The 15,607-nt window shown below is 45.5% G+C and overlaps 5 protein-coding genes across 5 annotated transcripts; 2 read left to right on the top strand and 3 right to left on the bottom strand.

The window, feature by feature from the left end:
* Window positions 1-212: 212 nt before the first annotated feature.
* Window positions 213-1,124, top strand: GGI43DRAFT_388486 (uncharacterized protein; the record flags this gene model as incomplete). Its single annotated transcript, XM_083204079.1, has 3 exons — window positions 213-458; window positions 555-752; window positions 882-1,124. 3 exons carry the CDS (start codon window positions 213-215, stop codon window positions 1,122-1,124), a joined length of 687 nt encoding a protein of 228 aa, XP_083055571.1.
* A 1,653-nt stretch (window positions 1,125-2,777) lies between these two features.
* On the bottom strand, window positions 2,778-6,655 carry GGI43DRAFT_426205 (uncharacterized protein; the record flags this gene model as incomplete). Its single annotated transcript, XM_083208611.1, has 13 exons — window positions 2,778-2,881; window positions 2,921-3,190; window positions 3,254-3,498; window positions 3,529-3,588; window positions 3,622-4,001; window positions 4,045-4,327; window positions 4,533-4,996; window positions 5,369-5,503; window positions 5,604-5,849; window positions 5,897-5,951; window positions 6,022-6,246; window positions 6,300-6,595; window positions 6,629-6,655. The coding sequence occupies 13 exons, from the start codon at window positions 6,653-6,655 to the stop codon at window positions 2,778-2,780; spliced, it is 2,790 nt and encodes a 929-aa protein (XP_083055572.1).
* Window positions 6,656-8,040: 1,385 nt separating this feature from the next.
* GGI43DRAFT_271769 (RTA1 like protein-domain-containing protein) lies at window positions 8,041-9,544 on the bottom strand. The gene is made up of 2 exons (XM_083201092.1): window positions 8,594-9,544; window positions 8,041-8,534 (listed from the first exon to the last, which is right to left on the bottom strand). Exons 1-2 carry the CDS (start codon window positions 9,221-9,223, stop codon window positions 8,271-8,273), a joined length of 894 nt encoding a protein of 297 aa, XP_083055573.1. The 5' UTR covers window positions 9,224-9,544; the 3' UTR covers window positions 8,041-8,270.
* A 321-nt stretch (window positions 9,545-9,865) lies between these two features.
* GGI43DRAFT_388489 (uncharacterized protein) lies at window positions 9,866-11,652 on the top strand (the record flags this gene model as incomplete). Its single annotated transcript, XM_083204080.1, has 5 exons — window positions 9,866-9,939; window positions 10,009-10,030; window positions 10,136-10,609; window positions 10,667-10,840; window positions 10,891-11,652. The coding sequence occupies 5 exons, from the start codon at window positions 9,866-9,868 to the stop codon at window positions 11,650-11,652; spliced, it is 1,506 nt and encodes a 501-aa protein (XP_083055574.1).
* A 923-nt stretch (window positions 11,653-12,575) lies between these two features.
* Window positions 12,576-15,565, bottom strand: GGI43DRAFT_388490 (ankyrin repeat domain-containing protein; the record flags this gene model as incomplete). The annotated part of the gene is made up of 4 exons (XM_083204081.1): window positions 12,576-13,847; window positions 13,901-13,983; window positions 14,042-14,316; window positions 14,388-15,565. The coding sequence occupies 4 exons, from the start codon at window positions 15,563-15,565 to the stop codon at window positions 12,576-12,578; spliced, it is 2,808 nt and encodes a 935-aa protein (XP_083055575.1).
* Window positions 15,566-15,607: the final 42 nt, after the last annotated feature.

Consider the following 15,607-nt stretch of genomic DNA (forward strand, 5'->3'; position numbering starts at 1 on the left):
AATTGGCTTTGTCTCCTCGTCCTTTGTGTCGATTATCTGTAGCCAACAGTGCGTCGTTGATGGCCTTCTCCTTCGCTGACAACTTAAAAGGATCTACTAGATGAACTAAATCTGGGTCTCAATTAATTTAATGTCTGCAATTTTATCGGTTGTTGTTGGAAATGACCCCGTGCCGCCGCCAATGGAATCCGCCAAACTGTCTCAGCTGCAAGATGAGACTAGCCTTATATGTCTTGCTTATTCTCGCCCAGCAATATGGCAGCAAGCCAGCTCTTCAACCTGATAAACATCCACACCAGCGCCTCCCGTCGCCCAATTTCAACGTCAAGCTATTTTCCCAGGCACCTTTCTCAAGCTCAAGGATCTACCACGAGCACATCGCCCCCAAGCACGCCTACATTTTCATGCATCCCATCTCCGGCGTTCTGATGCTAAAGAACCTCACAGCAAAGCCGATTGTCCGTACTGGCTATAATGCCAGGTAGCATGACGACGCCTATGTGCACCATCTCCATCAGAAGCCCAGTCATCAGCTTCTATTCTGTACTACACAGGCAAGTGACACTCCTCGACGTTGGCCCCTCCCATTCGACAACCAGATTCGCCGATTTGATTACAGCAAGTTTGTCAGGCTGCGCGACAATCATCTCCGCATAGACCGGCGTTCCCTGCTCATACAAATCATCAACCCGCTTGTCCCCCTAGACAAGACCAGCAAGCTAAACCCCGAAGACGTCGCAATCTTTGCCGGAGTTAGCAGCTCTCTGTCTGGCGGCGTTTAGCTAACCATAGGAATCCATATGTAGTAAAGCACTCTGTGATGGATCCCAACAATCTCACCTGCCGGCTTGAGTACGGCTTGATGCTGGCTTTTTCCAAAGGAGCTCGCGAAGGAGGACTGCGCCGGCACGTACACCATTGACATGGCGCTCTTCAACTTCCATTCATACTTCAGCGTTAGAGGCTCTCTCAAGGGCCAGCACATTCTCCACGTCAGTTGTATCGCTCACGGGGGCGTCAAGTCTCACACCATTCTCCTGCTGCCGGGTTTGCAGGACGGAAGTGTCAAAGAGCTAGCAGAAATGTATGCCGCAATCTGCTCTATTGTCAAGGCATCGATGTAAGAAACTCACGCTTTATAGCACCGCAGTTAAGTAGGGACGGCCGCAACAAAGGGACTGCGGAGAACATCTGGCATCTGGCGCAACGTGGAACTGGGCCCCCACCGCAAATAAAACTTCGAGTGATTTCCCCAGAAAGTCCGAAAATAAAGAGGTTAGCATTTGCCAGTCGCGCGTTGACCGAATTTTGTACGCAGAGTTCTCAGCATTAGTAGGGAAGATAATCGCACGCGGCCCGTCCAGTCGACCGACGACTCAAGATATACTTGACGATGTGTTTTGGACTTATAAAGAGGAAAATGGCTCGCCTGGAACGAGGATCACCGAACGAGCCAAGACTGCACATACAGCTGCGGACGGCAACGTTGTGGCCAGCCTGCCCAAATAAGCCACATTTCACGGCGTTAATCAGACGAACTCAACCGGCACACCAGGTATGAGGATGCTGTAGGCGGGCTTTATAGTCCAAATGGCCATCTGCTAGGCTAGAATTGCCTAGTTGCTAAAGAGCTAGTAGCGGGTATACTATTACACTAGTCTAGGCTAATGACATCCCGTCTCCCTCCAATAGCTGTCCAGCATTCGCTTCTCCTCTTGCCTACCTTGGGCTGTGCTATAATGGTTAGTAGTGTCGGCGGTCAAGCGTCTTGCGGGCCGTCGTTGGCGCAGCCGCTAGTATGTCCAGTGCTGCTTGTTCGATGCTTTACTATCTCGATGCGCCGTATCTCTATTTATATTGTCGGTCAAAACGCACCCAACTACTCCATCACAAGAGTGGCAGGCGTGTATTTTGCATCAATATGCATGTATCCATACAGCGCAGACTACCAGTGGTTATCGCCTACATACTCTAGAGCGCTGCATGAACGATCCAGGGTTGCACATTACTAACGACTCATTTCATCAGCTGTCTAAAGAAATGAAATTACGAGTAATTTCATACTAATGAATTTACTCTTAGTTTCCCCATTATTTTAAAGAATATGATTTTGTTCTTTGTTAACGAAAAATGAAAGATTATTAATTAATTTGGTTACAATCTTATATAAACCTGTTGTTTCTCTACAACAGCTTATAAGGCATCTCGCCTTCACAGGCCCTGTAATCTCTGTTACACATATAGATTTTATATATAAATGCAGTTATATAGGTTCAAATAGGCTGCAAAGGGCTGTACCTAGCCCCTAGTTTAATAACTGGATGGATAGGATATCCAAAAGCTTATATAGCTATAAAGTTCAGTTAGGTTGGCCAAATCAAAGTTTAACCAAAGCCAGATTTTCATAACAATAAAATTCAAGATACAGTTCGCGCACTTAGTAAATAGTTTGTCTCTCCATACCCAGGAGAAATAGGATAGTCTAATTAAAAAATGTTTTATTATATTGCAATACATATATAGCTGAAAATATAGATTTACTAGTCCCTCTATTGTACTCCTATATTTATTAGGGTACTAATTCTATTATATATGTTATACTAACCCTTAACCTCATCAGCTAATACTTTATAAGTAATAATAAGCTGTTCAATAGTTTTACAAGTACTTTTTATACTACCTCACGACCATTAGCTTAATAGCGTATATTAGATGGGATACTCTTAGTTTTAAGGCTATTATTCAACTATATATAACCAACTATTGAGGTGTAAAAGCTAGGATATTAGCTTAGCCTTCTCTTTTTTAAATATTAATGCAAGGCTATTAGCGCTAGTAATTGTCTTGGGGTGCTCTACTCCAAGCACCCTCTGCCTTCCTTCTAAAGCCCGCTGGAACATTAATTTCGCCTTTCTGTAACTGCCCTGCCTCTCTAACACTACTCCAAGGTTATGAATAGTAATAAGTGTATCAGGGTGCTCTACTCCAAGCACCCTTTCATAAGCTTCTAAAGCGGGCTGCAGTGTTACTTCCGCCTTTTTATAACTACCCTGACACTTTAACACTACCGCAAGGTTATTAATGCTGATAAGTGTCTTGGGGTGCTCTACTCCAAGCACCTTCTCCCTTCCTTGTAAAGAGCGCTGTGCCATTGCTTCCGCTTTTTTGTAATTGCCCTGCCTCGCTAATACTAGCCCAAGATTACTAATAATAGTTAGTGTATCAGGGTGTTCTGCTCCAAGCACCCTTTTACATCCTTCTAAAGCGCGCTGAAATATTGCTTCCGCCTTCTTATAATCGCCCTGGTCCTTTAACACTGATGCAAGGTTATGAGCACTAGCGAGTGTATCTGGGTGCTCTGCCCCAAGTATCTTCTCCCTTCCTTGTAAAGCGCGATAAGCTATTGCTTCTGCCTCTTTGTAATTGCCCTGGAAATGTGTTCCTGGTGCAACGTTACCGATAATAGTTAATGTATCAGGGTGTTCTGCTCCAAGCACCCTTTCACATCCTTCTAAAACGCGCTGAAACATTGCTTCCGCCTTTTTATAATTGCCCTGATTCTCTAACGCTACCGCAAGGTTGTTAGCACTAGCGAGTGTATAAGGGTGCTCTGCTTCAAACACCTTGTTATATCCTTCCAAAGCGCGCTGAGCTATTGCTTCTGCCTTTTTGTAATTGCCCTGGCTCTGTAACACTAACGCAAGTTTGTGAATACTTGCAAGTGTGTCTGGGTGATCTGCTCCAAGCCCCTCCTCCCTCGTCGCTACTGCAATCAGCGCCACCTTTTCCGCTGCTGCATACTCTCCTGCGAAATAGAGGTAGTGCGATGTCTTGGATGCAATTGTCGCCCGATCTAGTGTTTCCTCCTTATCTTCTAGAATATAGTTGAGGACCTTTGACGCGTGTGGAAGCAGCACTCGACAAGCCGCCCATGTCTCATAGTGCCCTCTCGGAAAGGCAGCAGCCATAATCCGCAGTGACGCTTTCTGCCACCTGCCTACCTGCACTTTGTACTTCTAGCCATTTTCTTGTTGCTAGCTGCACTAAATCATGCATCTCAAACATGTGCTCACCGACCTGCTGCCCTAGCTGCTTTGTACTTAGAGCCTTGACAAGAGAAATTCTTATCAGCGGCGTCACTGCATCCTCAAACTGCAGTCTATCTCTACCATCATACAAAATATTACCAGGAATTCCCTGTCTGTCAAACATGGCCATAAGCGAAAGAAGTTCCGCAGCCTCGGGCCTCATCTTCTGAATCTGCTCGAACGATATCTGCCAAGTGGTGATGACCGCATCGGAGACGCTGCCGTCTCGCCGCATGTCTCTTACTTCTTAGCTGCTTAGCAGGTGTACTTGGTTCAGCTCGCTCTCGCGGAAGAGCTCAATGTAGGTCGATACCGTGATTGTTTACGCTCGTACTGCCAGATATGCCGCTGCCTGAGTGACGGCAAGGGGGATGCACCCTAAGGCATGTACGAGCTTTCTAGCATCCTCTTTGAAGGCCTCCTGAGACTCTGTTCTCCAGCAACATCAGCGCATCTTCCTCTGTCATCGGATCCACTTGAAACACATTGCGCCTTGTCCCAACGAGGTTTATTGCTGCAAGCAGGTCTCGTGACGTGATCAGTATCCGCCCATTTGAAGATTGTGGAAGGAAGCTGGATAATGGTGCAGCCTCATCGGAAGTTTCCTCTCCATGCGGGACGCCGTTGGAGGATGTGTCAGTGGAGAAGACCCGGTCATCATCGGCGTTGTCAACTATCATAAGCCATCGGCCGTTTCGCTCGTCACAGAGCCAGTTATATAAAAGGCGGAGAATATCGGATTTTGGGTCATCCCGGCCAGGCAACTCGACTTTGTCCGCAATATTCCTATAGGCCTGCTTAAATCGGGTGGCATTGCTTGCATGCACCCAAAACACCCAAATCTGAGGTGCAGACTCCCTCAGCCTGTAAGCATATTCGGCAGCAATCTGAGGCTTCCTAGTCAACCCCTAAGCTTAAGCTGCTCTGACGACAATGCATAGTTATACTTACCCTATGCCGCCCAGGCCAACAAGGGCTACTCGTCTGTGCTCCTGAAATGCCGCCTGCTCGAGGCTCTGGCCTATTCGCACCAGGGTATCCTCTCGGCCTACAAATCCACTATCTCTTTGGAATGGGACCATCAAGGAAGGCTGTAGTATGTTTTGCGTCTGCACTGCGTTCATGGCCATTAGCTAGTAGCAAATATAGTATCATTCAATAGAATGCTTAATGAAATGCTACGTACAGAACCGAGCTGCAACGACGCCGGGAGCATCCTCTTCAAATTGTTTGAGTTTATCCCGGGCACTGGTGTAGCCTTGGTCGTTTTTGTTGTCAACCTTGACAATCATGGAGTGGTCGGCATCCAAGGGAATCTTGTCCTCCATTGAGTCTGGTAGTTGGAGAAGAGCCGAGTCGGCAGCTACAGACGTAACGAAGTCGCCGGTCCTTGTCCAGCTCTTGCTTTCAATGTTCTATTACCCGTAATTAGTGACCCGCTATGACTATAGAACCTTTTGAGCATCATACAAACTCAAGCTGCCTCGTCTGGTGCATCTCATAGAAGCTTATGACCTTTCGGCCTCGAATGAGATTCCTAAAGTCCACCAGCTGATACGCTAACAAGTCAGAGTTACTTCTGATCTGCTCAAGCAGCGTACTTCGCGGATGATTGTCTTGCCCTGCCATCGTCTTCTGGATATCGTCTACTATGAGGCCTTTATGTGTGATCCCAAACAGAAGCATACCGTAAGTGGCTCTGTGAAGAGACGCTATTGCTGGGTGGTCGTTTTCGTCTACCTGGACTGCCTTGACAAGGCACTATACTGATACTTAGCTTTATTCAGGCATATTATAGGCTGACTTACATGAGCAAGTATAATACCACCAAAGCTATGCGCGATGAAGAATAGAGGTCGTTTCCTTAGCTAGCGGAATAAGCTCATTAGTCTAGTACTATTACTTTAGAGACTTACACTATAACGGAGCTTACCTCTCGGTATTTCTAATCTTTTTAAGCTCCTCTATCAACCCTCGGCTGTAGTCCATGATTGTGTTGACTCCATGCGTTGACAGCTTCGAGTTGTAGCCGTAGATCATGATGCGGCAGAATGGCAGGTCTTTGGACAGGAAGTCGCGCAGCCACATACGTCCGAGATTTCCCTTTCCCCTCCACGAGCCATAAGTATGTCCGTCGAGCCCCGTGATGGCGATTATGCTAAGCAGTAGGTCGGTCAGACACATATTCTCTAGGGAAGAAATACTACTCACTCAGCGGTAGTCGGTGAGCCTGGCCTTGGCGTGTACAGCTGTGTGAACCCAAAGAAGTGTCGATCGAAACTTATGTCCGTGTCTCCCATCTCAACCTGCCAGTTGCCCAGCGGGTCGGTCATCAGATCACAGAGACATTCAGGTTCTCCGCCGTGAAACTCGACCAGTGCGACTTTTTCCTCGTTCCCATAGCAGGAGGGCACAATACTTGCATTGGTAGCTAGCTCTGATTGTTCGCCCTCTGATAGGTTGTCGTTGATAGCAACCTTCAATGCCGCGCAAAGTTGATCATCAGGCTAGGAGGCTGGTAGGCCAGTAACGCGAAAAACGACTCCTCTCTTTTTTTTAGCCACCATCTCGTTCAGAAGTATATAGTTTAGCAGAGCGTTCGCCTAATAGATTGCAGGTCAATAGCTGGTGGGCAAAGGCTGGCTAAGTTATGGAAATTATGGTGAACAGAGAGTGACATTTCGCCCGTCTTTGAAGGATGGCTGAGCGTAACCTAGTCATTTATTGTGTATGGATAGGTACCTAGGCAACATTCGTCCAGGTTGGGCGGGGTCAGGTAAGGCATACATACATGTACTGATGGTCACCCACTTCCGGGTTGCCATTGGATAATATCCTGCATGGGATTAATAAGTACATAGGTAGTAGATATGGAAGGCAATATTTTTAGCGCAGCATGGTTTTTTTCAATTGGACAGAAATCGGTGCATACACAACGGCAAGGCGAAATTACAAACCGGCGGCATTTGGTCGTCACTCTCTCTTGCAGGCGAGTGCCGCTACCTCGCCTCAGGATAAAGGGATGACACCCCGATAATGGGTAACAAGGTCTACATTGCAGTCGGAGGATATCGACGATTGTCCATTACATGCCGAACATCTTTGGAGTACTGCAAGCATAACGACCCTAATAATTCTACGGCTGCGATAATACCAGTGGTGACTCCAAGTTCTACCATCATAATCCAGTGCGATTTTCCTCCGTGTGCAGAGAATTCGCTGTAGCATCAAAGCTTGCGACCCAACCGCGGTGATCAAACCACTGGAGGGGGCAGCGGAATGATGCCATGCGGGATGCACGAGCCGAGAGCAATCGATACTGATAGGGTAATCCTTCGGTGAATCTACATCCAATATGATTAGTACGAGAAAATATCGCCCACCTGCATAGAGAAGACAACAATTTCATTATGATTCACAGGTCCCAAGATATTAATTTGTCAGAAGCATACAGATACTCATTGTTCTCTACGTTGTCGATGCATTTTTTACTGTTTTACTGCCTAAAATGGAAATTGTTGAATGTATGCTATCCATATTAAATCTTTTATCCCAGCAATAAGAATACCTCTACATTAAGAAAAGTATATGAGCTGTTCAGCATAAATATTCGGAAATAGCTTAGCTCTTCTGGAACATTCATGGCTCTGTATCAAATTTTAGCGGAAGATGGGTCTTACGGAGAGTACAGTTCGTTGCTATCAGGATATTTCCCTAGTCTCTTTAAAAACAAACATAAAGAGGATATGGGATGAAACTTGGGCGTATCAGTTCAATAGATTTAATCAAAAACCCCTGTACATAATAACAAGCGGAATGTTGCAATGCCGCCAATGATGCATTTGCTGCGAAGCACGGGCATTAACAGAATAATGTATAGTGCCGATTACCCATACTTGAATACAAAACAGCGCGAAGCATTTATAGACGAACTTCAAGATAGTGGTCTGGTTGAAAAAGAGTAATACTCAGGGATTGCATTTCAAAATATAGAAAAGGTTCTTAAATGTAATACATAAAAAGCAACCCGTAATAATTATTAGGTACTGAATCTAAGCTTTGTAGGCTCACGTCCTGAGAAATGACTTGAATTTTCTCATGTTTGCATGCATATACAGCTATAGGCGAAGATAAATCCTTGAATATAATGTTATAAATAGTACAAAACAGGACGTTGTATGCCTAAACCCTGACAGTAGAGTCGGGTTGTGACAAAAAGGGTGTCGTTGTCAAATATTTTCCTTGCTTTTTCTGCTTTCTTAATTCCCAGACTGAAGGCATATCTCCAGCGTGTCCTCGCATAATGCGACCTGGATGCACCACATTATAGACTACGAGTGCAATAAGCATAGGTACCGAGTCTAGGCAGTATTGGTATGCCTCATGGTTAGGGATCTGGCTGTTCAGGCCCTGGGAGTACTCGCATATGCGAAAAATGATGCGGAGCTATAAGAACGACCAAGTCAGTATTTGTAAACCCTTGTATATGATGCTTGAGTACTTACAACAATCATTGCCAGGGCCAAAATTTGAGCGTAGAAAAGGGTGAGGGCGTCTTTTGAATTTGGACCTTGTCGAATTTCTAGGAAGAATCGCAGCGCATATATGCAAAAAATGAGAATAAAAACGAGTTGAAGGCCAACTCCACCCATGTATATATGCAGGCCGTTTAGGATTTGCTGGTCGGTTATATCCGAGCCAGTTGCCTGGACTGCGCCTAGCACTTGAACAACAAATGCGACAATATCCAGAATAATAAAGATGAGTCCAAACTGCCAAGCTTTGATCCGCCACAGTCTATGGGTTGGCGTGTAGTTCCAGACCATTCGCCCAAAGACTGTGTAAACATATGCGTTGGTCCAAAGAGGTGCGACCAAGATCAAAACAAACCAAGCAGCGTAGTCACCATAGCTTCCAGGATTTTTGATGCTCAGGGTGCGGAAAATATATGTTAATGTCTGCCAAAGAGCAGACATGATGATAACCCAGCTGTACGGCTTTCGATAGTAGATGGCTTGCCCGATGTGAGTGATCAATGTCAAGGCAAATAAGAAAATGAAAAGAATCGAAGGCGCTATTGAAGGGCAGAATGACCACATAGAGTTGGGAGTTGTCGTTGCTTTGCATATCTCCATGTTGAAGAGTTGTCTATGGCTCGAAGAATCCAATCAGCTGGTAAAGGCACGAAATAATAAGGCAGGGGCTAGTGATTGGGGAAATTGTGAGAAGATAGAGATGCAATGGATAGTTGGGAGAATGTTGAGAAATAATAAGTTCTTCTATTCGAGAAACCAGCGGTGTTTGGTATTTATCTTCAAACAGCCTCCCTCAAAGCCAAATTCAATGCATGTCAGACTTCCTTGGATGTAAACCAGCCTTACAGACTAGATCCTTAGGATTACACGCGATTGGTCGGCTCGTACGGGCATCTCCACAGACTCAGCCTCGCTCTTAAATCCCTGGCGCCTAGACTCCACAAACTACCTCTTGTAGGAGCCAGGTGGGGTAAAGACGTAAGCTGGTTCGGTAGTCAAGCAAACAAACAGTCGACTAAACAGTTCAAGATACTATACATAGTTTCCAGCTCGTTTCATTCATTCCTTTATAGTCCAGTCAATGAGCATTTCGCCAATCAAACAGCCTTACTTGGCACTGTGCACCTGAAGAGGAGCTGCAGGATTTACCGCCAGGCTCCATCCTCCTCGTATGGGCACTTTCCCTACCGGCAGTCATAGTAGACACCGCACCCCTTGGCAAGATCGCTTGTTACACCCACAATGACGCGTGTCAAACCAGGAGAGCGAAAGAGAACTAGGGCACCAAAGGTCCGGACCGGCTGCGGAACGTGCAAGTATGTGCCATCTCATAGCCCCGCCTGCAAACCAATTAGGATAACGATGGCTGATGTAATTTTATCTAGGAGTTTGACTCCCCCTTTTGAGGTTTGACGTGTTTTCAACTAGTTCCCAAGGCTAACTTTGGTTCTAGTTCGTAAAGTCAAATGTGACGAGAGTCGCCCTGCATGCAGTCGATGTGAGTCCTCCCAGGCAGCATTTTCCAAGTCACCAAATTTAGATTTAGCTGGGTTTTGGCGACCACATGCTAAAATCGTCCAAGGCACTTCCACTGGCCGCACCTGTGACGGATATGATGAAGCAATCGCCAACCAGGCAATCCAAATTCCGCCAGTTGCGCAGCCTTTGAAAATCCAGATCGATTCTCTCGAGATTCGTTCAATCGAATTCTTTGTTGAAAAATCCAGGATGGAATTTTCGTCACTTTTCCAGGATGAATGGTGGAAGTCACAAATTCTGCAGCTTGCATACGCTGAAGCATCTATTAGACATGCCCTTGTTGCATTATCGATGCATCATGAGCAATTCACCAACAGGCGGGCTGAGATTGAGCTTCAGTTTGCCAAGCGACAACAAAATCTTGCTATACGGGAACTTCTACTGCCGAATCAACGGTCGCTGACATATTTGCATCCGATGACATGTTTCATATTCATCTGCATCGAGGTATGCCCTTCGAAACCTAGAAGTACTAATTTCAGTTTGCCAATAAATCTTTTTCAGATCTTACAAGGGAACCACGAAGCTGGGATCCGTTTCTTTATGCACGGCTATAAAATGCTTCGAGAATTACAACAACAGAGAGCAAATCGAGCCTCTACATACGAATCTGATATTGGCACCTCTCTGCGGTATTTGGAGACATCATTCAATAAGCTGGCTGTTCAAGTGGAATTGGTAATGCTCGTTACCCTGATATCACATGAAGAATCTCTAATCTCTCTTAGCTTGTCGGCGATGTCTCTCCAGAGCTTTCGATGACTCTTCTGGGCAGCATGGCTAGCAAACCATCGTCAACAAAAAGACCCATCCATTCACTATCCGATGCCCAGCACACTTTAACCAGCCTAATCATTTACAGCATGCAGTCGGTACTGGGGAATTTTGAAAGAAGGCAGTATGCCAGGGGCTGCATAACTAACTGGCTTGACTCTTTCCATGAATTCAACAACCGTCAGCGGGATACCATTCATAGTGGCGTTGAGGGACGTGGCCCTGCTGTACTTGAGTTGCAAGCCAAATTATTACTCTTGAATCTCGACATGGCCGGCGGTGAGACAGTTGAAGAAGCGCTTCTCAACCAGGACAGATATGTTGAAAGGTTTCAAGAAATAGTCCAAAACGCGTCGTCAGCAATTGCGGAAAAGGCTACCGAGGAGAATCCGCTCTTTCATCTGGAGCTTGGTGTTGTCCCTGTCTTATTCTCGGTTATCGCTCATTGTCGACATCCTGTTATTCGAAGGCAAGCCCTGCACCTGCTCAAAACCATGCACGTCCAGGAGGGGGTCTGGAGCAGCGATCTGACGAGTAGAGTTGCTGAACGACTTATGGAGCTAGAGGAAGCAGGCCAACCAATCCAGCAGCCAGGTGACATACCCATTTCGCAGCGTATTACATCTGTTGCTGTTCATATGGAAGAGAACCAAAAACGAGCAAATGTTATATATACCGGCCAAGGGCGTGAACGGAGCGAGATGATTAAGTGGTAGCGATGATATCGCGAAATTACAGTAGAGAGATACACAATTAGCATGCTTTCTCTGGAAATATAGCTTGCAGCTATGCAACATCAGACACATACGGCCATAGGTAGTGGAGAATTTGGATCCTGTCAACTTCTACAATGCGGTTCAATGGATTCTATTTTTAGCGCCCATAGCCCCCAAAATCAGAATTGCACAGCTCCCATTTCCGAAGCAACTGAGTCAACAGTTTAGATACTTACCTATTGTAGTATCACATGAGTATGGAATTTTTAACGGTATTGACTTGGCTAGCTACCGTTTTTTAAAAAAAAGTTTAAGAATCTGATGCTTTTCACGGTCCTTCTCATATGCCCTTGTCACATCCACTTCTCCTTCAGGCTATGCTACGTGTCACCTCTTGAGGCGTCGATTCTATCTCCACGAAGACCACACACAGTTTTCCCCTTATTATGTGCATGAGAGCCATTTTTTTCTTTCTTTGCTGATCCCTTAGAAATCTGCCTGAACTATCATATACTTATTGCGGGATACACACAATGGATGATCTCGGCCATAGCTAGCACTTCAACAAATGCCTCACGTCCATTCGCTGCTGCGATCTATAAATGTGTTTCCCCCATAGTATTCTTTATATCTAGATTTCTCTTTATGCATTAGCTGTTTTAACGGCGAATATCTGCAGTCTTTGCTGCATTATAGAATTTTGAGATATGACGCTATTTATCCCAATTAAAGACAATACCATTCCACTTAGATGAGAGCTCAGAACCTCGTCTTAACCACAACTCGTCGCCACAACCACCGCGATCTGCTCTGTGGTAGTAATCGCATCTTCCCACTGGTTAAGGAGCAATGCCATCACTTCTTAACCATGCATTTTCTGCCCCAGCCTTGAGTATCTCCTCTGTGATCGTAATCTGGTCTCCTCACTTGTTAAGGAGCAATGCTATGATTTCCCTGCCACTCCCTGAATTTCCTGCCGCAGCCTTAAGGACCTCTTCTGTAATAGTAATGTGATATCCTTGACGGTTAAGGAGCAACGCCATCATGTCTTTGCCATTGTAGTAATTTCCTGCTGCAGCTTTGAGGATCTTCTCTGTGATAGTGATCTGGTTTCCTCGTCGGCTCAGGAGCAATGTCATCATTTTCTCATCAAACTTTGCAGCAATAATGGACACAATCTCCTCTGTAATAGTGATGTAATATCCTCGCCGGCTAAGGAGTAATGTCATCACTTCCTTGCTATTCCACATGTTTCCTGCTGCAGCCTCGAGTATCTTCTCTGTGATAGTAATCTGGTCTCCTCGCTTGTCAAGGAGTATTGTCATTACTTTCTCGTTAAACTCTGCAGCAATAAGCAACACAGTCTCCTCTTTAATAGTAGTCTGGTCTCCTCGCTGGTCAAAAAGTAATGCTATGATTTCTTCGCCACTCTCTGAATTTCCTGCTGCAGCCTTAAGGATCTTCTTTGTAACAATGATCTCATCTCCTCCGCGGTTAAGGAGTAGGGTCATCACTTCTTTGCCATTACTCTTATTTTCTGCCGCGGCCTTAACGACCTCCTCTGTAATGGTAATCTGGCCACCTCGTTGGTCAAGGAGTAATGTCATTACTTCTTCGCCATTCCTCTCAGCTCCTGCCGCAGCCTTGACGACCTCCTCCGTAATAGTGATCTTGTCTCCTGGGGTTTCAAGTAAAAGTTTAACAATGGGCTGATGACCATTCTTGACAGCCATATATAATGGTGTGTTGCCATTCTTATCCCTTGAGTCAGGATCAACTCTACCTCTATCAAGCAGGAGCTTAACGATACCCTCATGGCCCTTCTCCGCAGCGGGCAAAAGTAGCGCCGCGCTGATGTCTTCCTCTGAGCCAATGTTAATTCCTCTCTTAAAAAGTATATTGATCATATTTTCATGTCCGTTGCAAACGGCATAAGATAATGGCGTTCCTCCAATGTTATCTTGTATATCAACGCGGGCACCTGCCTTAAGTAATAATTCGGCGGCAGCAACGTGCCCATTTAGAACGGCGTAGGATAGTGGTGTTAGATCATGTCTATCTACCGAGTTCACTTGCGCTCCCACTTTAAATGGTAGCTTAATGCCCTTCCAGCGGCCCCTAACACCCTTGATTAGGAGCTTTACAGCGGCGTGATGGCCGTTTCCTGCGGCCCAAGACAGTGCTGAACGCTGGTACTATCCTTAGAATTTAGTTTAATATCATCCGATGTAAGTAGATGCTGCATCACTGGCGTAAGCCCAAAATAGGATGCAATCATGAGGGCGGTGAAATTTTGCGGGAAGTCTGTATTTTGTGTTCCTCCAAAAGATCCTAAACCAAGTCAAGCAATGATTTAATGTCTCATCGCAAAGCTTTAATATTGATTGACCAAGTGAATTGTTAATTTCAATATGCGATTCGCGGACGTGAGTGGTCCAATATTCAGCAGAGTAGTCTAGGAAAACATGATTGTCCGCATATTGGGAAATCATTCCCCTTCTGTCAGGAGATTGGGCCCCAAATTCTGTGAAGAGTAGGTGCCAGATACAGATCTCGGCGAGAATAAGGTGAGATTCGTGCGGCCACAGTGACTGCTTCCATTTAGGATTTCCATGAATATGTTTAAAAATATTCTGTGGATATTCTGAATCAAAAATTCCTTTGCTGTTTGGTGAAGCGGGTAGATCCTTGAGTTGATAACCACTACAAAGAGGCCGCAGAGATCTCGAACATACTCTTGGAATCGCTTTTCTGATTTGAGGTAAAGGTCAAAATACGAGTGGTGGTGATTTCTCAGCGTCAAAGCGAGGTTCATCTCATTCAGGGTCAAGGGCCGCGCGGCCGCAACCACAATATGCAGCAGTTTCTTAGCCTCTTCCAAATTGCGACCCCTAGATAGAATCCTTTCATATGCCTCTTCAACCGTGTTTGGGAGGTGGGAGGTAATTGTGACTATTTTAGTTTTGTCGAGATCGAGATCGTGCTCAATCAAGTCTAGAGTGAGATGCACCCATAGATACGTTCGGTTAGGAACACGCATAAGCTGTTGCAATAAGAGGTCTTGCTCGCCATCTTTAAGCGCAAGTTTTTCTCCGACAGCCTGGACTTTAGCCTGAATGAAAGTATCAATTTCTTCAGATATTTTTTTCATCTCAACATCGCTCTCTCCGCTCAGATGAATGACGGCCAATTCTGGAATATCCAGAGGACGGAAACCATGCCGAATATTAGCATAGGGCCGACTGGTCAAGAAAAACTTCAAATTAAAGCTTTTTCCAGTGTTATAGAGTTTTTGTAACGCTCGAGCGAGCTGAGCCCTTCCGCCGTCTTCGCATTCGTCAATTGCGTCTAGAAGACACACGATTTCGCCAGCGCTCTTGTTCTCAGCAGCACTGAGAAGGGTGTTCCAAAGTTTCCCAAAGGAGCCAGTAATCTCTTCCTGATAAATTTCGAATTCATCGAGAATAGCTTCAGAGAGTAGGATACGTTTCTGCTTGAAGAGCTGGTGCAAAATACAGCAGAGAGCACTGATAACATTTTTCTGGTCTTCAAAGTCGTCCTTAAAAAAGAAATAGCATGTCGTTCTGGATGCTGTGTTTGGCAGTACAGAATCGATCAGGTGCTTTGCTAAGACCGACTTTCCACATCCGGGATCTGCAGACACCCAAAGTGTTGTTGACCGTTTGCTTTCTTGCCACTCCTGAAAGAGCTTGTGAGCTACGAACCACTCACAGGTTCCTAGCGCCCGATCTGGATTTCGATTTTTTCCGCCTTCGTATGGCGATTTATAAAGTCTTCTCAGGATCTCTATTTCTCTCTCTCGGCGTAGTCGATCGTCATTAACCGCATTAATGCTGCCTTGAACGATAAAGGCCTGACCGAATGTGTTGCCGGAAATGGTGCTAATATCCATCGCGTTCGAGATCTTTTTTTTGTCACGATTGATTAGAGAGAT

Source organism: Trichoderma evansii (genome assembly GCF_050947405.1).
Source record: "Trichoderma evansii strain SZMC 28006 chromosome Unknown GGI43scaffold_33, whole genome shotgun sequence".
Taxonomy (NCBI): Eukaryota; Fungi; Ascomycota; class Sordariomycetes; order Hypocreales; family Hypocreaceae; genus Trichoderma; species Trichoderma evansii.